The following is a 27,378-nucleotide window of genomic DNA, read 5'->3' on the forward strand; positions in this document are numbered from 1 at the left end:
ATTAAATAAAAAATAGACTGTCCAAAGACAAACTGATGACAAGAATAATGCAGAAAAAACATTTAAAGTTGTTATTTTGAGTTAAATGAACTTAATTTAAAAAAAAGAATAAGTATTTAACAGTAAACTAAAAGTATTAATTTATTTGCAAGTAATTAAAATTTAGTTAGTATATTTGGCCTGAAATCGTTTCTAGGAACAAAGAATACTGTAAAACTAGTCACTCATCCTGTGGCCAGTGTGAGTCATAATGCCCCATTACAGTGACCGGGACACTATACTAACAGTGAGCAATGTCTTTCGGATGAGATGTTAAACTGAGGTCCTGACTCTCTGTGGTCATTAAAAATCTCATTGCACTTCTTATAAAGAGTAGGGGTTTAACCCTGGTGTCCTGGCTAAATTTCCACTATTGGCCCTTGACCATCATGGCCTCTCAATCATCCCCATCCACACCATCTCAATCATCCCCATCCACCAAATTGGCTCTATCACCTATCATTGTCACTCCATTCCACCCATACATAGCTGGTGTGTGGTGAGCGCACTGGCTGCCGTCACATCATCCAAGTGGATGCTGCACACTGGTGGTGGAGAGAACCCCCCCTCATGATCATGAAGCGCTTTGGGTGGCCATACACAATAAAATGTGCTATATTAATACACATTACTGAAGAAAATAGTTAAGAAATAGTATATTAATAAAAATAAAATCTATTTAAGTCAGTAAATTTAAATGGTGGAACATTCCTGCCAATAATTACACAAAATAACAAAGTGCAAAATTACAGATGATCTATAGATGTTGATTTGTTCTAAAACATGAATTAAGACTGTTATGATGTCATCTATTTTTTTTATTGGTTTGGTTTCTTTGTGGCTGTCATTATAATTCTTAATTATTCAATCATCCTTTCAAAAAAAAAAAAAAGAGGCTTCTTTTGTATATTTTTCAAATTTTGTTGTTTTGAAACATTTGACCAAGTTTGGTCATAATTTTTAAGTTAAACTTGTCACAGTCACCAGGGGCCTCATGTACAAAGACTTGCGTGGAAATCTTACTAAAACATTGCGTACGCACAAAGCTGTGAATGTGCGTACGCAGAAAAAATTTCAGATGTATGAAACACTGCGTATGCTGAATCCCACGCATATTCTTTTGTACATCAGAATGCACGTGAAACTGAGCGCAACATGCACGAGGGCAAAACCCCTCCCTGCCTCCTCCCCCATATGAATATGCTAATGACTCTACTTTGGCAAAACCCAACGAAAAAGCAATGGTAAAAGCAAGCAAAAAGAGAAACTTTCAACAGAATGTGAATTGAAGGTGCTGCTTTCGGAGATAGACCAGAGGAAAACTGTGTTATTTGCAAGTTTGTCCTCCGGAATTAACAACAAAAGAAAAAAATTGAGTGGGGAGAGTTTAGCTAATGCGTTTAACACAGTTAAGTCTGAACATCCCACTGTGGATTTAAAAAGGAAATAGTGTGATTTATAGCTGTAAAATGTTGTAGTATCCTTAACAGTCTCAGTGGCGCAGCTCGTAAAACGAATGGTAATATGTTTCGACACGTTTAAGCATGAATTCGGTTCAAATCCAGCGTCTGATCAACTTATACTTCTTTTTTTCCCCCGCTACATATCAAATTTTGCCTACTATTTATCACGAGAAAGACAAGTTAAAATCGTTAATAAGTCTGTGCATCATATTTTATTTGCACATTTATTGAATGGAAATGTTTCTGATTCACGCATGCAAATTCATCTTCAGATAGTGTCTTTATAGGAATGTGCGTGCAGTAGATAGCTCAGATTACATTAGGAAAACAGGCGACCGCTGCAAATTGCGCTTTAATGTTTGGCTGGTCAACTGTATGGTATGGAAACCTTATAAACCTGCTAGATGAACCTGTCTCATACAGCTGCCATAGCAAGGCTCAAAGACACTTTGTAGAGTGCAATTTAACACAACTGCCTCTAGGAGTCGCCAATGGAAATAAAACAGACACGCACAAAAAATGTGCGTACACCAGCCATAAAGCTGGCGTGGAGCTGCGCACATTCCCACGTTCAGTTCCTCGTTAGTAAATCCAAACGTGAGCAATTCTGAGCGTGAAACCTGGCGTACGCAAAGTTTTTGTGCGTACGCAGCGTTGATACATGAGGCCCCAGCATTCCACTCCTGGCAGATCACTGGTGAACCACAAATGTTACATTAATGAACTACATATCTCAACATGCCATTTCACACACACCAGTTTTCAAGCACCACTGATGGCACACACACAGCTGAAGCTTGTTATCGCTGATTATTTAGACTACTTATACACCACTGATACACCAGTTCATTCCTGAGTCTTTGTTTGTCATTGCTGTTTGTAAGTGTTTGAGTTATTATTTGTTTTGCCTGCCATGTTTTTGATCATAGCTTTGTTTAGTGCTATATTCTGTATCGCCGCCTATTTTGACCTCATGCTTGTTTGATGACTATAATTTGGATTGTCCATATGTACCAGCAACTCCTGTATTGACCGTTCTATTCTTATTAAACCTGCACTAGGATCCTTACCTTTCATGTCCCTCGACTTGCACGCACACGTGACAAACCTACAATTTATTTTAAGATGCATTAGCAAGCATTGTGATCAATACTGTTGCGTTGTGATCATTAATGTAGCAAGTTGGCATGACATGGTTTTAATTGACATTAAGGGCCCTATCATACACCCGCCGCAATGTGGCGCAAGGCGCGGCGCAAAACTTGTTTGCTAGTTTCAGCTTGGCGCAAGAGTCGTTTTGAGGCATTGCACTACGCTGTTTAATTAGCAAATGCATTAGCGCTAATATGTGCGCCCATAGGCATTCTGGTCTAAAAAGGAAGGCGTTCTGAGGCGGACTGCTGGCGCGTTGCTATTTTGAGAAACTAAAATAGATTTTCCATTAGACCAAAACAAACCCGGTCTAAACTCTGGCGCAGAGTTGCCCCTCTCTTACGCACTGCTTAATACACACTAGAGAGCAATAGGCAAATATATTTACATATGAAAAAATTAAAATATTAAGGATATATATAGGATATAATAAAGATAGATATAGGATATAAATATAAAGGATTAAAATATTACAAAACATATTATTTTTTAGCCTACATAAATATGAAAAATCACTGCTTTTATGTCTTCTTCATCTCGGGAGGCTTTTTCAGTTTATTCATAACAATTTGCTTTTGAATAATGTTATTATTATTAGCAGTATTATTTATTATATCCATATTTATATTTGTTTATCTAAAAACAAGCTGAGATTTGCCCACCTGTCAGGTTTTAGACCATATGGGGTACAGCATGTGTTTTAGGATATAACTCAGGTTTTTGAACAAACTTCGTTATTGTTGTTCATTTATTCGTTTGCTGGAAATTAGAACTGAATTTAAAATAGTTTTGAAACGAATATTTGCGCTTAACAAACGCAATTAATTATTTATAGACTAATTAATGTCTGTGCGTAAAGGTTTCCCTATCCAAGAGCGAAAGTGAAAGTGATCCATTATCCCTCATTCTCACGCAGAAGATGCTCTGTTTAACAGTTTTTTGTTAAAAAAACTGTTAACTGTTAACTGTTTGCTGGTGAAATGCTCATTTTTTCCACTTAGACTTACTTTGCGTCATGTAAATAGCAAATGCGCTCTTGGCGCGACGCAGCTGGCTCTTAAAGGGAATGGGAGATGAGACTTTAATTGGTTTATTCTCAAAACACACTTATAACTCTTTAAGAAAATAAATTCAACCCTTTTAGACCATGCGCTACGGCGCAAAGCGGATTTTCCTGTCCGTAAATTAGCAAAAATGCGTTCTGACACGCCCTGAAAGCGTTTGCGCCATGCGTTTTGCGCTCTGCACATGGACCGTCAAAATAGAGCCCTAAAAGGGTGGACATTTTTTAAAAACATTTCCTGAGTGTTGCGTCTCATGCTTTTAAAGAAACATTCTGTGTGAATGGCTGCTCAGGCTATTCTGGACACTTGCTGGCGTCCGAAAGTATGTATTGAGCTGAATTTTTTGTAAATGTGTAAATGTTGATGCAATTTAGCTTACCTAATTCACCTACAACACATTTGAGGCGACAGCACTACCCAATGCGCCACCATGATAAATATTACAATTATAAATATATCAACAGCAACATTTGTAAACAATTTGCAGCTGATTCAGTCGTTTCCTAGTGACATAAATATGTGCTTCTTTTCTTCTTGTCAACAAAAAAGGCAGCGTGGTGCGCCATGTGTCTGGTGTGATTGGCTCCTAAAGCGCTGCTAAGGTAATCAATGTAAATGTCTGCTAAATGAGTAATTGTACGAAATGTGTTCATGAAGTCTCCTCAATTCCCAGCAGGCCCTATTTGGCCCAAGGTTTCTGGCATACCAAAGTGTGCAAGCGCAACTGGCAATGGCACGCACTAGCATGCTTGCTTTAAGCCCAACAGTGGAACCTCAGCTATTGACTTCTGTACAGTATGTCCAACTTCAAAACACTGAAGAAAAAATAACTCATATTTCACCACTTGAGGGTAAATCCATTTCCTTTCTAAATCTGGAGGCTGATCGCACAGCTAAATACAGTCAGCGGACAACAAAAACAAGTGTTGAGTTTTCACACGAGACCCATCACGCCTGCTGGAGTCCAACATGAGTAAAGCTGTATAACAAAATAGCAACTGAATCAGCCAATCAGTTCATGATTACCTAAAAACATCCAGTTGTGCTCTGAAGTTAACAAAGCTGAATATTCACAACTCTTGACACGGAAACAATCCTCACTCTTAAAATGATTGAGCCACACAATACAGTTGACCTCCACCTGTTCTCAAAGGGCTCTATAGCTGTGAAGATGGCTTTAATAATAACCGTTAGACTGCGATAATAAGCACTAAGTAATCTGTCAGTCGGTGAAATAGTGTGAGCTAAATTTAGGCCGCTCTGTATCTCAACACTCTTGGCTGCTTTACAAACCCCGTGAGCTAGAAGAGCAGCGCTATGAGATAAGCCCACAGACATTCGAAGAGCTCAGCCAATAGAGCTACGGCACATTATCGCAAAACTGATCAAAAGTTTTATTCAGCTTTCTTGAAAGTGGCTATCATGTTTAATGTTTTTTAAATATATACTTTACATACTTTCAGTTTGAAAGTTCTACCTTTGCTCCTGATTGGTGAACAGGAAATCCAGCCCCTGAGAGAGGAAATGACTTCATGGCCGTGGCGGGTAAATAGGAAGTGCTTCCAGTTGAATTGTCTGCAAAAAAAAAAAAAAAAGTATAAAATTGCACTGTGATCATGATGACATTATTATTATTATTATTATTATTATTATTATTATTATTTATTTGAAATATGAAGTCGCCTTATACTACAGCTCTTCAAAGCCAAATAAAGCCATTGATTAGCCCGCTTATTTCATGGTCATTTGCCAAGGTACACTGTTAGACCTTACCAGGGTTTTTTACAGTAGAACACTGGCAACACTGTTGCCAGCCACTCACTGTAAAAGTTTGGTTACAGTAAGTAACTGGCAACAGTGTTGCCAGTTAATTACAGTAACTGAACCATTACAGTGAGTGGCTGGCAACAGTGTTGAAGTTATTTACTGTAACTGAACCGATACAGGGAGTAGCTGGCAACAGTGTTGCCAGTTAATTACTGTAATAGAGCAGCAGTGGTAACTAACTGGAAACTGTGTACAGTTAATTACTGTATTGTAGTGTTACAAATCACAGCATTATACTGCATACACATTAATAGTATGTAATATATTGTAGTGTTACTAAAATTAATCAGTATTCTTAGCTGTTATTAAAAAAATAGAAGGCATAACATTTTTCAGACAAATTTATTTTATTGTTTTGGCACGAAACAAATAAATAACAGAAAAAGTAGAACAAAATTAAGAAAATAGCAGATATAATTATTGTCTTGCAGATTACAGGTCTGCACAGTAAGGCTGCAGTCACACTAACATTTGAGCATGCAAAATTCTGTCATACTGCACTGCGAAGTGGAATTAAAAAAAGCGAGTAGTGGAATAAAACAAAATAATTAGAGATTGAAAAAGCAAGCCAGAGAGGTCATGTTCTGATCTTTGATTGGTATCAAGCAATCACATGATGTGATTTCGCATGTCAGCATTCTCCAAGCTTGAACTTTCCAATGCTGCGAATTATGAAATTTGTCGCATGAGCTATCATTCCAGGTCAGCAGTACTCACATGCGTATGAATGGAAGTCTATAGGGAGAAAAGTGCAGTGTAACAGGGACTTTAAGCTGTAACTCTAATTAAACACACCTGATCAAACTAATTAAGGCTTGTTAGAAATCTACAGGTAATGTTGAAGCAGGGTGGGTACTAAACTCTGCTGCCCTGCAGTTCTCCAGGAACTTGGAGTTTGACCCCCATGGTATACAGCAGCGGTGCTCAATCCTGTTCCTGGATATCTACCTTCCTGCAGATTTCAGTTGCTACCCATATCAAACACACCTGACTGTAATTATCAAGTGGTGTTGAGGTCCTAATTAATTGGTTTAGGTGTGTTTGAATGAATAGCAACTAAAATCTGCAGGAAGGTAGATCAGCAAATGAACAGCAAAAAACACGACATAATTATTTTAAAGTTTAAAGTTTTAAATAATTAAAAACTGTGTTAAATCTCAATAAAAAGTTTAGTAAGTAATTATAAAAAATAAAGTTGGCAACACCGAAAAACCAAAGGATCCAATCTTTTATTGTTATAATTATCTCATGACAACAAACTTTATTATTGTTTCTAATATAAATTCATAGGTGGAAACACTGCTCTGAAAAATACTTAGCAACAAACTCACAACCTGTGACCTGACAGTGGAGCTTTTGTGTGTGGATGGCTATGTGTATCATGTTTTTGTGATTCCCTGTGATGATGTGCAAATGTTACCTTACTGAGATGAAGGAATTTAATTTTGGCTTAGTTGCCAGAAAGATACATACAACTGTTAGCATCTGTACATTATGGCAGTATGCAATATCCAATAAATACTTAAACAAAAGTAATGTAAGAAGTTATATGAGGAGAGGCTAACTAGCTAACAATGTAGCTTTCAAGTACACAGTTCAAGATAACAACAATATAACTTAAAACACAGCCTTATTTTAGAAACCCTCAAAAACATTTGAACACATTTTACTTACTCATTATAGATTCTTATTTAAAGCCTAATACATATCAGACTCTACATCTGAATTGATGGACAGAGAATAGAGCACACTCAGCAGTAAACAAATCAAACACCTGGCTCCCTTAAAGGGCCAGCATTTTCTGAAAACTCTTTCTAACACCTTTGTGTTTAGAATAAGACAGACAGCCTGTGGGAGTGTATGGTGATGCCTAAATCATTATTTTCTGCCTTTAAAATGCACGTCTATATAAATAGCAACATAAACCATCAGAGAATTTATTGGAATTATTTCTTTGCACTACACAATTTCATACAAAGTCTACTCCTTTCACAGTAAAATAATGTGTTAATAAATAATAAATGTTTTCTTTTATTACTGGAAAACACTGGCTATTTTGCAGTTATTTACTGCACAATCTACAGAGTAACAGTGCAGTTATACTAATTAAACACACCTGATCAAACTAAATCTAAAGGTAGTGTGTTGAAGAAGGGCTGGAACTAAATTCTGCTGGGCTGCGGCCCTCCAGGAGTTTGACATCCTTGGTACATAGCATCTTTTCAAAGGAATTGCCTACATTTATCACAATCATGCACATATCATTGAATAAAAACAATAATATACAAACAATATACAAACGTCATCCAAAGCAAAAAAATAAAAAATAAATAAATATTCTGATCCTAATGTTGTTCCAAACCTGTAGTAATAATAATAATAAAAAACAAATAACCTGATTAATACATTTATTTAGGAAAGTCTTTATACTATACTGTTAATGCCATTTTTACCTACTTCATTTGAAGTTTTCCAAACAAATTCATTGAGTCTCTGCGAAAATGTTTGTACGTGCTGTTTAACATATTTTTTAAATAACACATTTTTACTAGTTAATTAGCAAAATACTAATATTCAGCTTAAAGTGCAATTTAAAAGCTTAACTATTGGCTAAACTAGGCAAATTAAATTAATTATAGAATAGTAAACAAAGTTATAAAAATGATTGTGATAATTTGGTTGCTCTGTGTGAATATTTTTGCCTTTAAATGCATCTCGTCGATATCTTTACCTTTTAATTAGCTCTGTGACATTGACATTGGTTGACTCCTGATACTCAATGTTAAAAACATAAAAGGAACCAAAGAAAACACAGAGATGGCTGCAGAGAAATTTATCTTATCATCAATGCATTGTCTCACTTTCTCCTCAATACTGACCATACACATACCAAAACTGAACAGTATATATATATATATATATATATATATATATATATATATATATATATATATATATATATATATATATAGCAACATAAAGCAGTACATGGGGTAATAATGGTTGAGCAGTAATTTACCATTTATTATCACAGTAACTATCTGTAATGGGTACATAAAGTAAATTACTGTAATTTATTCTTTGCACTACAAAATTTCATACAAATCCTGCTCCTTTTACAGTAAAATACTGTTTCCTTTTAATACAGCAAAACACTGGCTATTTTACAGTTATTTACTGCATATTCTACAGTAAGGGTTAACAGTGTAGGAGTAAGTTTAAAATAGTTTTGCTTTTTGCAACGCAATCTTTGTCTGAATTTTTAAATGTTAGATTTTCTAGTTCCTCCACTGAATCAGCTGTGACAGGCTGACAGACGGGGAGGGAGGGAGAGAGCGAGCATGTGGGTGCTACCTGCTAATATTAAGATGCAATTTCATCAATCCAAACACAGGTGGACAATTAAGACATTCCGAGTCACACCTGGAGTGTGTTTCCAGTCACACATGTTTCTATTGTGTATTTCTATCAGTTTTCTGAAGAGGGAGGATGTGTATGTATACTGGCTTTCTCTTAACATTACTTTTAATCTGCGAAAACTGGGCCACCTATAGCAGAATTTCTGCGATTTACATTTCAGAATCAACATACAAATCTTATTTATTTACCATATCAATTAAATACGCTTTAGCAATATGTTACGCATTGGCTAATAATAATAAAGATAATTGAAATTTTCCAATTAACTTTAAGCACTCACACTCAGACAGTCTACAGAACAAACCTTCGTTATAGAATAAACTGTCTAATTACAATTAAGCCTTTAAATGCCGTGATTGCAAAGATAAAATAAATCAGTTGTTAGAGATGGGTTATGAAAACTATCATGATTAAAAATGTGTTGAACAAATATTCTCTCCATTAAACAGAAATTGGGGAAAAAAATAAACAGGGGGTCTAATAATTCAGGGGGGCTAATAATTCTGACTTCAACTGTACTTTCTCTGTGAATTTAAGATTTTACTTTGAGTCACATATATAACACTGGAATAACTGGGTTACACTTTGAAAGAAACTTGTCCAACTCTGTTTACGCGTCACTCAGTGTTCCCCGTCTACACACAAACGCTGCGACTAAACTGAGAGCCCTAAAAATAGAGTCCTCTGGAAAAAGCCCCATCCAGAGCTTTCATACTCAACCCAGAGCAAACCAAGAGCTTTGACTTACCTTGACTGGCAGCCGATGTGTACGCCATGGTGTTACTCAACGCCATGTTGAGACATCCTTCAGACGACACTGGAAAGTGCACTGCCGTGAGCGTCGGGCTGCAAGGGGGAACAGCACTGCATTTAGATCCTAAATCCCAGTGCATGGTCTGACTAGATCTTATGACACAGCGCTCCAATTCGGGTCATAACCCTCTCTATGTGGAAGAAGACTCTTCGTAAAAGATCTTGAAAGATGCTTTTACTCGTAAAATGCTTAAAAACAGTATCAAGGGTGATGAGCAGCAATCAAAATAGACCACATGCGAACAAGACCTTTAAAAAGATCTCATTTCTACACCAGGATATCAATGATTGCTGTAGTACCTAAAGGTTTATTACAATGTTATAACTACAGCAGTTAATCGTAATTATATACTTCTTACCTTTCGTTGTAGAGCGAACAGTTTTGCAGATGTAACTTGCCCTTCACATGCTGGTCCCAGTCCTGAAAACAGCACACACACAAACACACACACACACACACACACACACGATATGTCCGTCAGATGCTTCTCTATGAGAGTGAGAATATTTTTTTCTTTGCGTATCCCAAAAGCATAAAGGCCAATTAGAGAGCTGGTAGTTCAGAGAGTCGAGTACGAATGTGAACGTGACAAACTCCCGGAGAACAACTGCGTCCTCCTCCCCACTCCACACACACACAAATGCCAGCTGCCACCAAAACATTCACACCCCAGTGTAACCAATGAGCAGCTTTTAGTCCTGTATCACCAAACATTTTCAAGATTATGAAGAAATATCTAGATTTGAAATAAAAAACAGTTGAGGCCAACTGGATCTTAATAATGGATACTAAATATACTAGAGGCGACATCTGGATAAACATACTGCAAGGGAAGTGAGCAAAATTCACATGAAAAAATACTATAGTAATTTATCTATAGTGTTTTATAGTAGACTACCTGGCAAAAGTCTTGTCACCTATCAAAGTTTTAGGAACAACAAATAATATCTTGACTTCTAGTTGATCATTTGGTATTAGAAGTGGCTTATATGAAAGGCAAAGGCCTCCAGATTATGCTTATTTTACCAAAATGAAATATGATCATGCCTTGATTTTAAATTATTTAATCAGGACAGTAAGGTCTGACTTTAATTAAACAAACATATAGTCACTTAACAGAAATAATGTACAGTATAGAATATAAAGTCATGGTGCAGTAGAAAAAGAATTAATATTGTGTATGACTTCCATGAGCTTGAAGGACAGCATCCGTATATCTCTGCAATGACTCAAATAACTTATTAATAAAGTCATCTGGAATGGCAAAGAAAGCGTTCTTGCAGGGCTCCCAGAGTTCATCAAGATTCTTTGGATTCATCTTTAATGCCTTCTACTTTATCTTACCCCCGATATGCTCAATAATGTACATATCTGTTGACTAGGCTGGCCAATCTTGGAGAACTTTGACCTTCTTTGCATTCAGGAACTTTGATGTGGAGGCTGAAGTACGAGAAGAAGCGCTATCCTGCTGAAGAATAGCACAAATGTCTTGATACCCCAGGCTGTTGCCAACCATTCTGCAGATCTCTCGCACACCCCCATACTGAATGCAACCCTAAACCATTATTTTTCCTTCACCAAACTTGACTGATTTCTGTGAGAATCTTGAGTTCATGCTGGTTCCAATAGATCTTCTGCTGTATTTATGATGATTGGGATACAGTTCAACAGATGATTCATCAAAAAAATTGCAACCCAAGCTCATTCTGGAAACGTAGCCCCGCGGACGTTTCTGGAGACCGCGATTTACGTGGCCGGAGGTACGTAAAGGCCACGTCTGGTTTTTTTCGAGCGAACGCTGCGGGGCAGTGTGGCGCCGCTCCGCCCCTCCTCTTCGCGCTCGCCGGCCGACGGCTCGCCTCCGAGTGGAGGGCTTTCCAGACGCAATCAGTTTGTCCGCCTAGCTCACAGCGTTGCGTCGGCGGAGCGGAGGCCCCGGAGGAGGAGCCGGCCGCGGTAGACGACGACCGGGATCGAGTCCGGGGAACAGCGGGTTCCGGAAATCAGGTGAGACGAAAAACGGAATCCGGAAAATAAGGGCGAGAACGCGGCGGGATCTGAAAACGCGGTCGAAATCGATGACGAGGGCTTTTGCTTTTTTTTTTTTTTTTCCGATCCAGCGGCTTTTCGCGCGAGAACGGCGCGCACAGCGGCCTCTCGCGGATCCGCGAAAACAAAAAAACACTCGAATACGTACCTCCCGGGACGTAAATCGCGGTCCGCAGAAACGTCCGCGGGGCTACGTTTCCACAATGAGCCCGGGTTGAAAAATTTACCTTCTGCCACTTTTCCAAATTATCAACAAGAAGTCAAGTTAATATTTTTTTGCTCTTACAACTGGGATTTACTACAAGACTTTTGTCTGGTAGTCTACTATAGTACTTGAGTTATTAACACAATAACTATAGTAATATAAACTAATTACCCAATACTATAGGGTGAATTAAGCTACAATACACCACAGTATACTGTAGTAAAAACTAAAGTAAACTACTGTATTTATTCCAGTTTATCAGTTCAATATAATTAACACTACAATGTCATGCAGCATTTGTTAGCAATGAATAATAAATAACATATACAGTATTATATACTTTAGAATGGTTCAAAGACACAATAGAATTTACTATAAATTACTATGGTATTTTTCTTTCTTCTCTACACTAGTGTTTAAAAACAACAACAACAACAACAAAAAAAGAGTTTTAATTCAGTTACTTCTATATTTTGGTGTCACCTATCAGAAGGAAATATAAGGAACACAGGCTCATTCTAAAACCGTAGTCCTATATACGCTTCTGGAGACAGCAAATTATGTAGCCAGAGGTACGTATGGCTGCATTTTGTTTTTTTGAACAAACGCAATAGGGCAGTGTGACGCCTTTCCTTTTTGCGCTTACCAGCTGACCGCTTACTTCTGTGTGGACGGCTTTCCCGCTCTAACCAGTTTGTCTACTTAGCTCGTCATGAATGTCAGCGGATTTGAGATGCAGAGAGGAGATAATCACGATGAAGGTGTTCGAGTCCGGTGAAGAACGGTTCCAGAAACCAGGTAAGACAAAAATAAAATCCAAAAAATCAAACAAACAAGTAAGTAACAGGGTGAGAATGTGGTAAAATCTAAAAATGGTAAAAATCAGACGAGGGCTTTTCTGTTTTTGGACTGCTTTTGTAAATTGTTGTTTGGGTTTAGGGAAGTAAGTGGGTAGGTGGGTCAATCGATAAAATTGGTTGGGTTTAGGGAAGGAGTAGGGTGGGTCCGTCGATTGGTCAGTCAGTCATCCAGTCAGTCAGAAAGTCAGTCAGTCTACAGCGGCCTCTGGTGGGTTTAAGCGAGAACAGTGCGGGCACGAAAGTCACTTGCGAGAGAAATTTAAGATATGAAAAAACGTACAGAGCGGCCTCTCGTGGATTTGCGCAAACAAAAACTGCAAAAATACGTACCTCCTGGGATATATTTCTCGGTCTCCAAAAACGTACATGGGACTACGTTTTTATAATGAACCTGAGTTCCCAAACATGATTTTTTGCTGATAATAATTGTAATAATTCAGTGAGATGCAGAGCTACCTGCCCAAGTGTTTAGACACAAACAATTTTAAACGAAAATTTTAACTTATTTGAAAAGGGATTGTGTACAATTGTTGATTGATCCGGATTTAGTTTTCTATCACAGTTTCTTGGCAGGTGATCATAGTCATAGCAGGTTAACATTAAACAGCAAATGATGTGTAATGTAGCTGTGTGAACTTTTACAGAGTTAGCCTAGCGAAGCCTACAGCGAACAATCTTCCTGGTGATGTGGAGCTGATCTGTAAATCACAGCACATTACTGGATGTTAGCTGATCAATCAGAGCCTTTTGAGGGCTGGTTTTCAGAGAAACTAGGAAATATGACAGTCGTTTTCATGTTAGCTGGTTAGCTATATGTAATCAAATTAGGATAAATGAAAAAATAACGTGATTTTCTACAAAGGAAACATGAGCACACATTGCTTTGCATCTTATAAACACACAGCCAAACCCTAAAAATACACTCTAGACAACCACTTTAAAACATCCAGTTGGCATGATTTTAAATAAGATCTTAGTTCTAGTTTAATATATAAATATATATAGATGTGCACATGTTTCTGTCTTCTGATAGAGTTTTCAAATGAGTTTTAAAGCATCACAGGCTCATTGGAAACTCATGCTTCACACTACATTTTTGTAACGATTCAAAAAACGTCTGTTTGACTGCAGTGTCTGGGTGAACTAAATTCTAAGGAGCAGCATGATTCCAAAAACGCTTATTGCTTTTCCCACTGATGATAATTACGTGGTCATATTAGCGATGAATGGTGTTGTACTTGTGACGCAGATCACTCGGTTTTGCAAAAGATATAAAAACAATCAACTCAAAACTATGTGGTTGCATTGCACTCTTAGGTTTGCTTATTACAGTATTAGCTGGGTTTAGTTCAGGTGATCTGTTTTGCGTGGATGTTTCTGAAACGTACATCATAATGTACCCGAAGTAACGCATTACAGCTTTACAAAAATACAGACAGCGCCCTCTAGTGGATTTGTCATCTGAAACGTGCAATGAAATGAACATGGAGCAACATATTTTTAAAGTTTGCAAAAATGTAGATTGAGACACTAGTCAGAGTCATGAAAAAGAACAACACAATAACTAATAGATGAGGATCTAGGAGATCTTAAAGAATCTGCAGAGCAAAAATGCATAAAAACACAAAGAATGGAAGGGACAAACTCATTTTAAAAAGTAAAACAAACAGGCACAAAAGTAAGAAAAGCACAAAATGATCAAATGTCAAAAAAAAAATATAAATAAATTTTCTCCAAAACCCTACACTCTCAGAAATAAAGGTACAGGAGCTGTCACTGGGGCAGTAGCTTTTTAAAATATACATATTTACACCCTAATAGACCACAGTGGTACCTTAAAGGTGCATTTTAGTACCCAAATGTACCTAAAAAGTACTTTTGATGTACCATTATGGACCCTTCAGGTACAAATATGTACACCTTTTGAATAGGTACTGCCCCAGTGAGAGCTCCTGTAACTTTATTTCTGAGCCTGTACAATGCTGATGTTGGTAAGGCTTTTTAACGGGAGATTTTAAAGTGTTTATAATTTCAAAGGATAAATAACAGGTTCTCCTGCTTTGCCTCAACCAACATGTCAGACTATTTATTATTAGAAGCAAACAGATAAATAAAACTATAATATCTATATTATTTATACTGCATTTAGCTGAGCTTTATTTTCTGTTTGACCTAAGACGAACCAAATAGAGCAACAAAGTGTCGTGGCTGCTCAAACACTAGATTATTACAATCAATAGGAAAAGTCATGTTTGGAAATGTAAATTATTTCGTTTTGTATTTCCACAAGCCGGAAAACAGTAAAGAATAAATTGAAAATAAAATCCAAATCAGGAAACAAAGAGCAAAAGCAGACAGAGAAGCACTAACAAACAGACATGAAACAAATTGTATAGATAAATAGATGATTGCAGTTTATGTGAAAGCAATTCTTGTTATTGTTAACTTTCTCTAAGACATTTTAACTTATTTGTCCTACTAACACACTACACCAAAAGCCAGTATAAGAAATTATTTAAACCTTTTTTTTTTTTTGAAAAAATGTTAGTGCCATCAGACTTTCATGCTGTACTGTATGTATGGTATACAGAATTCTTGAGCAGAGTAGCAAAGCTTAGCAAAAAGCAGTTTGACTCCATTTGCATTTCATATTTAGAACCTCTCTGTGATTTAATCTCAAGTTTGTAGAATTAAATACAAGTTAAAAACTGAGCCGATTTTTGTTTTTGTCCCTCTGCACTCTTGGAAATAAAGGTACTAGAGCTGTCACTGGGGTGGTACCTTTTCAAAAGATACACATTTTCACGTAAAGGGTCCATATTGGTGCCTCAAAAGCTTTTATTTGTACCTACCTAACATTTTAAGAGGTACACTATTGTAATTTCTATGTACTAATATGTACCCTTGAGGTATTAATAAGGACCCTTTAGGAATAAATGTGTAGCTTTTAAAAAGTAACATCCCAGTAAAAGCTCATGTCCCTTTATTTCTGAGAGTGTGGGGTGATGTGAGCAGGTAAATAATGATGAATACAGTTGCAATGACTTTTCTAATTTGATCAACGTTCAAGCTCTTTTTACACTTGCTGTTAAGATGCATTTTTGATAATCCTATTACAAGTCGAGATGTTCAGAACAGGTGTGAATGCAGGTAACTTATATTTTGAGCTTGTTCACTTTTGACCCCCTCCAGAGGTTGTAAAAAAAAAACAATTTTGACTAGACTTCTTTCAACCTAATGACTTAATTCTTAAAAAGCAGGACAAATGGAATCTCTCAAATGAAAGAGTTGTCTCTGAATCCCTTTAAGAGATTATATTATATATTATATATTATATTATATTTAAGAGTTATATTCTCGAAATGCAACAAATTACATGTGTTTCATAAGAGCTGAGAAAATGTGTTGGTAATCTGTGATTGTAGTCTATAAAAAATATCTGTTAATTCATTGGTTCTGTTTTTCAGGATTCAGAGTTTTTGTTTACAGTTATGATTTGCATAATAGTACCTGATTTGCATAATAGTACCTATTGAATTGTTCAAGTTTAACAAAGTGACTTTTATTGACATTTTAGTAGTTTAAATCAATATATTGTGTAAGAAATATTATATAGAGACAGTTTAAATACGAAAAAGTACTGGCAGTTTATTACCAGGATTTTAAATCCGAATTTACAAAACTGAGCCAGACTATTAAAAGACTTCAGTATTTTTCCTATTTAAAAGTGAATAAAAGTGACCTTTTTAAACTTTTCAATATTAGACTTTGTAGGCGGAAAGATCAAAGTCCCATTACAAAAGATTAAAATAAACTAAAATAACTGTTGGAAAGCCATCTTATAAGTTTCTGACTCTCACAGAAAGTGGTTAAAAATGGAGAAGCTCAAAACTTTTCAGACCCCATTTACTCCTCTATTTTACACAGTCTACTTTTAATCAAATCAAGGTAGATGCACCAGATGTAAACATATGTAAACATAGTCATATAAGCGCTCTGCATTTGCTGTTTAAGTGGTTACTCTAAATAATTTTTGAAAGTGGTACAAATGAGGCATTTCCATAAATCTCAAAAAACAAGGCAGGTCCACTCACCTTCAAGTTGTAAACCTTCTTCTCACAAATGGTGCACTGATGGGGTAGATGTGAAGGTGTTGTCCCGTGATAGTCATTAAACTGGTGGGGCTGTAATGACAAAGTCCTCTCTTCCTCCACTTGGGCAACCTGTGGCTGTGATTGAAATCCCCCTTGTTGCCCAATGGGTGGGCCAATCCCTGGCCCACAAGTCGAGTTGAACTTAGGATCTGCTGTGGGTTCCTCTGGGTTATACAATTCTGCTCTCGGACCAACAAATCCTGGTCCAGGTGGAACCCAACCCCCAGAAACTGCTCCTATATCCATCTTTACCAAGTTCATCGGACCTTTCCATTGATCTTTGGAGCCAGACGAGGAAAGAGATCCCAGACTCTGATCATTGCTTCCTCCTTTGAAACCAGTTTGTTGTACTGGGCTTTCAGAAGAATAGAAGTCTCTCTGGAAATTAGGCTGGACATTGTTTCTGGGTTGTGTGTTGGCTCCGCCATACTGTCCCCCATCACATACTTTATTAGAAGATCCTCCCAGATATCCAAACTGCAAGCGACGGTCCATATCTGCTGGGTATGTTCCAGATTTCTTGCTGAAGTCATTGTGTTGACAAGATTTCTGGATGGACACTCCGCTGAAGGTGCTGGGCCTGATCCCAGTGGGATTTGGCGTAAAGCCACCACCAACCATTTGTCCCAGAGCAGCATTCGGAGGTGGGAAGGCTATAGGTGGAGGTGGAAAGGCTCCGCCATGGGACTGACCCATGCTTGAACCCCGAAGGTGGTTGAAGAGAGGCTGGGACATTGCCACATTGGAGAGGACCTGATTGAGGACAGTGGCTGCGGCGGCAGTGTTGGTGGTCTGGGCAAGTTTGAGGCGGTGCAGTGTGAGCTGGGCCTGAAGCTGAGCCAGCTGGAGACTGGCAGGACTCAACAGCAGATTCTGGCCCACTCCACCATGAGCACCACCCAGAGGAGCAGACGAATTATCAAGCTTTTCCCCTGAGGTACTGTGGAGAGACACATATATCATCAATCAAAGGATCAAGACCCAGGGAAAATGTACACAGTAAAACTCCCTGTTCCTACTAAAAAGTTCCTACTGTCAGAAACTGTTCAAATGGTTTGTCAGAATACACAAAACACTTCATTGGTTCATAGGATTCTAGCTAGATTTTAAATTAAATGTTGTAGAATTGGTTAATAGTTTTACCAAGACCCTTGAAAACCAAGAACTGAGTGGAAATTACTACAGGAATGTTACCACACATTACATACTTTACAAAAACAAAGTAAGGTAAATGTTCCAAAACAGCACAGTACTACACAATACTCACACTATAGACTTACATGGTACTTCTGATGTTTTATCATAGTTTACCACAGGAATCTTTGTAAAGGAATCACCCTGGGCACCCAAAAACAGCTCAGAACTTCCAGGAATTTAGTAAAAACATTAGTGATTCTCAGATCAGCAGAGGGACCATGGTTCAATATCTACCTAACAACCTGAAAACTGAAAGGCGTTGCTTTGCAAAACCTGAAGGTTTCGTCCAATTCTTCATGGCCAGACATCAGGACAGAAAATATGTACTCCCCCTGTCCCTGTATGAGTGGACTGATTAATGCGCTCACATGTTTGCTAAATTTAGCAAGCTCTACTATCAATCAAAATATCTGTGCAACCCTGATACCGCTCTCGCTGAGCACACACCCACAAAGTCAAGAACTGATATAAGAGGCAAAGCCCCAGGAGAACACTGTAATAGCGGTGAAAGAAGGAACAACAATAGCTGTGTTTACATCCACCTAAACCAGAGCTGTCCACACTCAGTCCTGGAGGGCCATTGTCCTGCAGAGTTTAGTTCCAACCCCAATCAGACACACCTGGGCTAACTAATCAAGCTCTTTCTAGGCTTTCAGAAACATCCTTGCAGGTGTGTTGAGGCAAGCTGCAACTAAAATCTGCAGGACACCGGTCCTCCAGGACTCCAGAAACTCCACTCCAGAAACAACTGGAACAAGGGGAGGCCCTCAGATCCTCTCAATATGAATTTGTGCAACTGAATCTTTTGGGGGGATTAACACCCCTCCAGAGCAGTGCTGGAGTCATTTAAGATTATGACATGGACTTACAGTAGCCTTTCCAGATCGTAAAGTTCACACATCAGTGCCAGCTCTTAATAAGTTGCCTTCTTTCTTTAGACCGGTAAATGTTAGGATAATCCTTTTCTACCTAGTACACAGATGTAGAAAGATACAACACACGTTTCATTACTGATCTGCTGGTAGGAGACGGAAGGTCCCGTTCAATGACTTGTGGGTTCATTTAGTTCTCCACTGCTTGTGTGTTGATGTGCTAATGGATTTTGTTACACCAGTTGTTTGCTTTACACATCAGACTTCTGCATCGAGTCCACAAAGCAAGTCTGGCAGTAGACTTTGTGGTACCTGACGTGGACCCTGACGCACACCTCTCAAAAAATGTAAGTACACATCACAGAGAAAGAGAGCGCAAGATCTGTGATTGGTCGGCTTGGAAGTTGGTAGTTAATGGGTGGCGCGAGAGCCATAGGTGGGATTGAGCCTGGTGGTGCAAATGTGGAGTCCTGTGGGGAGCTCCAGATGGATACTTTTTTTTGCGTATACTTAATAATTAAAGTTGTTGCACATTAACTGGTTTCCTCCTTGTTCTTCCTTGAATGAGTGAGTTTGAGCTACTTTTATAGTAAGTTACCCTTTCACGCAATTCTGGTGTAAAACACATCAAAGTAAGGACAGAGAAACATAGAATAGCCTGTACTTCAAATGTGTTATTGTTAGAGTAACACAAACAGAAAGGAGACCTATAAATGCACAGCTATGGTTAAGGTATGTGACAAGGGGTACAATGATCTCTCAACACAACGATCTCTCAACAAAGTATAAATTAGGGTTTAGTCTCAACTCAAGATGCATTTTCATCAATCCAATCAAAAGCAGACAATGCATACAGGTTAGATTTTATATGCTCCCCATTCAACGCTAGTTTGTTTCAACTCAAGTTTTGTAAAAATATTAATCCAACCTACAAGACAAAAGGCTTATTTATACTTCCGCGTCAAGTGCCTATGTATGGTCCGGCGCAACCTTCGTGCAGTCACATACTCCTCGTCGTGATTGACGCGCATTGACCATATTGTAACTACACAACGCAAAGACGCGTAGCACAAGCTCTGTGATTGGTCATCTTGGTAGCTGTGACGAGTGTGGGCAGTGCTGATAGCCAAGAGCCCGATGGTACGAGTGTTTACAAGTGTCGAGTCCGTTGAAGGAGCTCCAGTTTTGTGTTCACATTTGTTGCACATCCTCCAGTTTCTGCCTCTGAATAAGCAAGACTTAGCTACTTGTAAATTAGGGTAGCGTTCAGAAAAAAACAGGCTATGAGGTTATGATATTTCATTAAAGATTATGGGGCAATTTTTTAAACAAAATAATGAAGTGCACAACATTTATAACAAGCAGAACTGTAAACAAATAAACAAAAGAAGAGTAGATTTTTAATTCTTTCCCACTTTAAATTCCCATATTAGCACCTAAATTTAACAAATAATATCATGACAATCACATGACAAGCTATTCATCATCTGAAATTTAGAAATGTTGTTAAAATTATATTTTAAATGCAACTTAGTGGTGTGTTTGTCCATATTTGTCCATAAACAACCCTTACCTCACTGATGATAAGCAAATAATTGTGAAATCTGGAATTCACTTCATCATCATTATCATTTTTATCATCAACATTTTTATCCACCCTTACAGCCTGTCTGTATAGCTCAAAAACTAAAGCCATCTTCATCCACCTTTTCTATCCAGGACATTTCCATGTCACCACTAGTCATCAATCTTAGTGTTAGGTTTGATGCTAATCTAACCATTGAGGCCCAAATCAAACATCCCTTTTCATCATCTCAGGAATGTAGCAAGACTATACTTCCCACACTCACCCAACATGATACTGAGAAACTCAATAAGAAACTCCAGCACACACAGAACAGTGATATGAATACGAGCACATCCTCCTAATTCTTCAATTGCTACAGACTGGCTTCACATTTCAGCCCAGATCGAGTATCAATTACATCAGTGTGTCCATGGCAATGCTCCCATTTACCTTTTAAAAATCTCCTTATTACTCCACAGAGCAGCGCATTGTCTCCGCTCCACAAATGCTCACCGACAGCTTCACCCTAAGACTAAAACCCAGACTATTAGGGATGGAGGCTTTTGCGCCGCTTATCCCCCACCTACTGAATTCTCTTCCCTGAACACAAACATCTGATGCTTTAAAAAACGTCATAAAACATACCTTTTTAAAACATTTTTTAATTTCTTTTTTTACTATTTATCCATAAATCTTAGTTTGATACTGATTTTAACTGTCTTTTTTAAAATCATGTTCATACATATTGAGATATTCCTTAAAATGTAAAGTGCTTGTATTATTATTTTTGATTATTAATATTATTATTGTATAAGATGGCAGGGTGACCTTGAAATATATTGCAGGACATTTTTTTCCATTATCGGAACAAACTAAAATGTACACCCAAAGCACATGTCTGTAAGTATTTCAAGCATTAGCCTAATGAATCTACAATTGCAGTGAGAAATTGGCAAGCCAGTCACCTCAGTTTGAAGCACTCGTGATATTCCTGCAGGGTTACAGCGACTGTCATCTGTCAATGACAATACACAGCCTGGAGCTCAGACTGCCATTATAATACACTGGGGAAAGTTGTGGTTAGAGTTATAAAATAGGGCTTGGGTTATATTGTAACAAAGTAAGCCAAATGAATTTTAATAAAAGAGTAAAAAAGACAGGACAAATATCTGTGGTTTAATGATGAAATTAATTTTATAGTATTAATTTAAATCAGACTTTAATGTTTCTTGTTTTTTTGTGTTTTTTAGGGGGGGGGGGGGGGGGGGGTGTCATTGGTTCCCTTACAAGACCAACAATCATTAGCAGCCCCTACTTACGTATAAAAGAATCTCTTGATAGCAATTTCGTTGCTTTCCGTCGAGAATTCTTTAACGTTTCTTAGACTGCACATAAACATTATCTGTTAGCTTTATTGCAGTTAGCAAGTTGGCATATATCTGAGCACTTTTTTTAATACTGACTTTATATCATGTTAACATGGGGGAATCCATGTAAAACTCTCACTGTTAGATTTTCTTATTAATATCTCTCAAAAAAGAATATCAATTTCAATTTCATTAGCAAATTAGCATGTGGCCAGAGATTTCTTCAGCCCTGAAAGTTACCTTACATCTCAGTAGACATTAACAGCACTTTATAAAGTATACAAGCTGTTTATTAGTTTATTTAATATTAATGTTTTTTTAGTCCACAAATAAACTTGGCTTATAGTTTAATATAGCTTGGCGTTAGCAAGCTAATTAGACTTTAGCTTTGTCTGTTAGCTTCATTATTGTTAGCAAGTATCTGCTATAAAACTGATTTTACATCATTGTTGACATGGTGAAAGGCACATAAAACTTTCATTGTTAGATTTTTTTCATTAATAATTCTCAAAAAAAAATTCAATTCCAATAAACGATTGTTATTAGCAAATTAGCATGTAGCCAGAATTTTCTTCAGCCCTGAAAGTTACCTTACATATGAGTGGACATTAGGAACATTTTATAAAGTATACATATATTAGTTTGTTTATTATTGTTGTTGTTTTTTGTCCACAAATAAACTAAGCTTATTGTTTTAATAAAGTGTTGACATTAGCAAGCTAATTAGACTTTAGCTTTGTGAGGCACGACAAAGCTCTCTTTGTAAACAATAAAAAACTTTTATACAGCTTTATTTATTATCATTAATAATCAAATCACAAATACAAATAAAACTTCATATTTATATTTATTAATACTCAGATTTTAAGGAAACAATCTGTTAGTTTCATTGTTGCGAACAAGTTAGCATTTGTCCAAGGACTTGCTTTAAAACTGACTTTATATCATTGTTGACATGGAAAATGCGCATAAAACTTTCACTGTTAATTTTTTAATAATAATTTTCAAAAAAGAATATCAATTATAATGTTTCAATTTCAGTACTGGATTGTTAGCAAATTAGCAAAATCAGCCCTTAAAATTACCTGACCATTAAGAACACTTAAACATAGATATATTAAAGTATACATATATTAGTTGGTTTATTATTAATGCCAATTTTTAGCCCACAAATAAATTATAGTTTTAATAAAGTTTTGGCGCTAGCAGGCTAATTAGACTTTAGCTTTGTGAGGCACGACTATCTTTGTGAACATTAAGAAATCTTTATAAATTATCACAGGCTATATATAAATATATATATATATATATATATATATATATATATATATATATATATATATATATATATATATATATATATATATATATATATATATTATACTTAAATCACATACAAGTATAAAACTCCATTATCTTTTTATTTACTTAATAATACTCAGATAACAAAATAAAATGTTCAATAAGGGACTGTTGTTAGCATGCTAATGCTCAGCGAAGGGCTACTCATGTCTCAAAAAGCAACTTATATCTTTATGGAAATTAAGAAAACATACATAAAGCTTCATTGGTGTTTAACTGAACATTTGATCACAGATAATCAGAGATAGCACTTCTAACAATGAAATTTTGTTTGCATGTTAACTTGTTTTTGAGACCACAAAAAGATTTTAGTTTAATGATATTTTATACTGCTTCAAAAGCCTTGGAAGGACACTTTGTGAACATTAAAAAAATATAACTGAATTAAACTGATTTTCTATCCTCGTTAAATATATTATTGAAAAAAAGTTTGATGTTAGCACATTAGCAAGTTTCCAAATGTATTCTATGCCTTGAGAGAAACTTTATATCTTTATTTCTTTTTTTTGCAATAAACCTGATTTTTAGCCTTATTTAATTTTATTTACTATATTATTATAAGCAGCAGCCGCAGTATAAAACTGGTACTTAAACATGGGTGTGTGTTTCGACTTTACTAGACATCTGCCTGTACGTTATAACCTGGCATGTGAAACAGCATGCGAAAATGTAATGGAAATCTTGAGCTAAGACATAACAAACATAAATTAGATTTTATGGTACAACTGGCCTTTGACACTTAACAGCTGGTCAACTTTAGTGCACCAAGAAACGGAATGAAAACTTATGCATGTTAGTGCACATAAACGCACTTTGATGAGTTGCCTTTCGAAAACATTGTAACATTAGCAGCATGTAAGTAGAATTTAATACCAAAAGCAGATTTGCAAAAAGCATAGCCATTTGAAAGGAGAGTTTAGATGTGACTGGACACTTACCGCTAACATGCTGAGGAGAGTTTGGTGATTGTTATTATGCTGTAAATAATGTACAGCTTCCTGCACAGACAGACCTTTTAAGTTCATAAAACCTCAATGTTTCATCAGGAGCCATTTTGTTTTACTTACACTGTAAAAAAATTCAGGGTTCCACACAATCCCTTTATTTTACTGCAAATTAATTAAGTTAACTTATTGCTTTTTTTTTTTTACAATTTCAAGTTGATTGAACATAAAACAATTAAGTCTTCCCCAAAATAACCCCAAAAATTGTGTTTCAATTGTTTCAATACTATAGCAGTTATTAATTTATAATATTGTTGTGTTCATTAAAAAAAAGAAAACTCTTAAATGTTTGAAACAAGTGAAGCGTGTAATGAAAATGGTAATTGTTTGGGGAAGTATCTCTTCAAAAATGCATGCAGATGATAATCTTTTACACCATTATGATTAAACTCTATATTAAACTATAATCCCGACATTGCATATTCTGCGGTGTGACTACTGCGGATGCACACATTGCGAAATCGATGCTGAAACGATATATTGTGCAGCCCTAACTTGAATATAGGTTAGTTGTCTTTACTTCTTTTCTGTCCTTGGCCAAAAACTTGATCTCACATTGTTAGCACTGTGCAAGCTAATCAAAATTAATTTTACATAGATATAAAAACTAATTTAAAGAAAATAGATTTGTTGCGTGTTCTGTGATATGCTGTGATAAATTTGAAAGTCACTGTTATTCTTATTATTTATCATGTATATGTAGACATTACATGAAACATTACATTATGAAGATGTACTTGAGAGTTCTGGAAAAGTCATGCAAATTTAATTGTAAAATTGGGTATGAACTCTGTTATTACAATCAAGCAAGGCCAGCTCAGATGATAAAATGCAATGCATTACTTTCCTTTAAAAGTAACTATCAAGTATAGATACTTTTTTTTAAGAAGTAACGTTTGATTGTAATTTATTAAAGTAACTTTCCCCAACAGTGATAATACCTACACTACTGCAGCTTGTTCAAACTACTTATTTAAAATGAGTTGAAACAACACAATTTGTTTCTTTTTTTTTGGGACAACTTCATTACTTCATGCATGGTGTCTCAGTGGGTAGCACTGTCGCCTCACTGGTTAAAGTCCCAGCTGGGTCAGTTGGCATTTCTGTTTGAAGTTTCGTCCGAAGTGCTCCGGTTTCCCCCACAGCACTATAAATGAATTGGATAAATTGGCCGCAGTGATATGTGCGTGAATGTAAGAGTGTATGGGTGTTTCCCAGTACTGGGTTGCAGCTTGAAGGGCATCTGCTGCGTAAAACATATGCTGGAAAAGTTAGCGGTACATTCAGCTGGTGACCCCTGATAAAATCAGAGACTAAGCCAAAGGAAAATGAATGAATGAACTTTATGTTAAATCCAATTACATTTGTAAAAAATATTAATTTAACTTAATTTTTGTTGGGACAACACAAAGGAATTGTGTGAAACCCAGTATTTTTTACAGTGTACCCTCCACGTATCAAAATGGACTGATTAGTTAGTACATTAGTCATTAGCCAAACAGTAAAAGAGACACATTTTGTACCTTTATTTCTTCGTGTGTGTAACCACAAAAAATATTTTCAATCATCCGGGATTGTCGTCCATCCATCATGACTTAAAATCCAAAAATACACCAGTGACACTGTACACAGCACGATCAACTACCACCCAAAACCAGCCGGACCCTCACAGCTGCCCGACACTCAAGCTCAAATACCATTCACCAATTAATACAAGCCTGTCACAGACACCGAAAACGTGTGGAGTATAATTATACAGCAGTGTGTTTGTGCAATGTCTTTGCACCGATCAGAAGCTCCAGGACTCTTGGTGTGTCCGCAGATAATCCTGACATAAACCAGGAAGAGGACGGAGGTCACGACACCTTAACAAAAACCCTGTCCTGAGAGCAACTGCTCCGTTTAGAGGAGCACAGATGGAGGACAGCGGGTTTTAGAGTGACTGTATGCAGATATTTCTGTCTGGAGAATAACATCAATCTTGTTTTTGCTTGATGTTAGTCAGTTTAGATATTATCTCATATAAATCATAAAACAACAACCAATTGCAAAACCTATAGATAAAATCTGCTCGATATCAGATACGGCATCTGTTCATTTCTAGGCTACCATAAAAGCCATGAATAAAAACCACATCCAAATGCAAAATCTGCATCTAACTGCTTCACTCAATTTCTGTGCAACTACAACAACATTTTAAGGTGAGAAACAGACAAAAAAAAATGTTTTTGTGGGGTTTTGCTGTCTGTTTTGTCGCAATATGTGTCTGATTTCAGCCATAAATCTCTACTTTAGCAGCACACATCAAACTTTAGATTTATTCATATTTATGGTCTGAAAAATATCCGAAAGATTTGATCTTAGGAGTTGTCAAAGATATATAAAACTCATTAACTTCAACACTTTAGTCTTTTCAAATGAGTAGAATTAACTTTCAGTCAATTTTGAGTTAACTGCACTTATTTCATTTGATAAGGTTGACTGTCGGGTTTACAGTGTACAATTTGTTCTGTATTATTTGATGTAACAATTTTTGATGTAATATAACTTTTTTTTAAATGGATTATTTCTTAAATGTATATGGATTTTTTTGTAAAAACTTTGAACATGTTTACACTTTCTTACATAATTCATCATCTAAAAAAGGTTGTCTAAAATTATACATCTCTTTCCAAATAGTTATTCAACTCATCTAGTGAAATTGTATTTATATCACAATATATAGCGCAGAATTAAAAAAAATATTGCAATGTTAGATTTTTCCAATATTGTGCAGCCCTAATCTCCATTGTCCTTAAATATAATAAAAATCTAGAATGTACTTTATTTATATTATTAAAATTAAGCATGCACAGCTGATGACAAAATGCAAACGTAATGCAATGCATTACTTTTCTTTAAAAGTAACTATTAAATTTGGTTACCTTTAAAAGAAGTAACACATGATGGTAATTTATTACTT

General features: G+C 36.5%; 1 protein-coding gene across 3 annotated transcripts in view; it reads right to left on the reverse strand.

Moving 5' to 3' along the window:
* The window catches only part of rbm20 (RNA binding motif protein 20), a 150,120-nt gene that overhangs the window by 42,153 nt on the left and 80,589 nt on the right, over positions 1-27,378 (reverse strand). For all 3 annotated transcript variants that reach the window (XM_073937498.1, XM_073937499.1, XM_073937500.1), the window contains exons 2-5: positions 16,988-17,987; positions 10,138-10,199; positions 9,714-9,811; positions 5,196-5,293 (exon numbers count right to left, since the gene is read on the reverse strand). In XM_073937498.1, coding sequence (XP_073793599.1) covers positions 5,196-5,293; positions 9,714-9,811; positions 10,138-10,199; positions 16,988-17,987 — 1,258 coding nt within the window. The remainder of the gene's footprint in view (positions 1-5,195; positions 5,294-9,713; positions 9,812-10,137; positions 10,200-16,987; positions 17,988-27,378) is intronic.

The sequence above is a fragment of the Danio rerio genome, chromosome 22 (assembly GCF_049306965.1).
Source record: "Danio rerio strain Tuebingen ecotype United States chromosome 22, GRCz12tu, whole genome shotgun sequence".
Taxonomy (NCBI): Eukaryota; Metazoa; Chordata; class Actinopteri; order Cypriniformes; family Danionidae; genus Danio; species Danio rerio.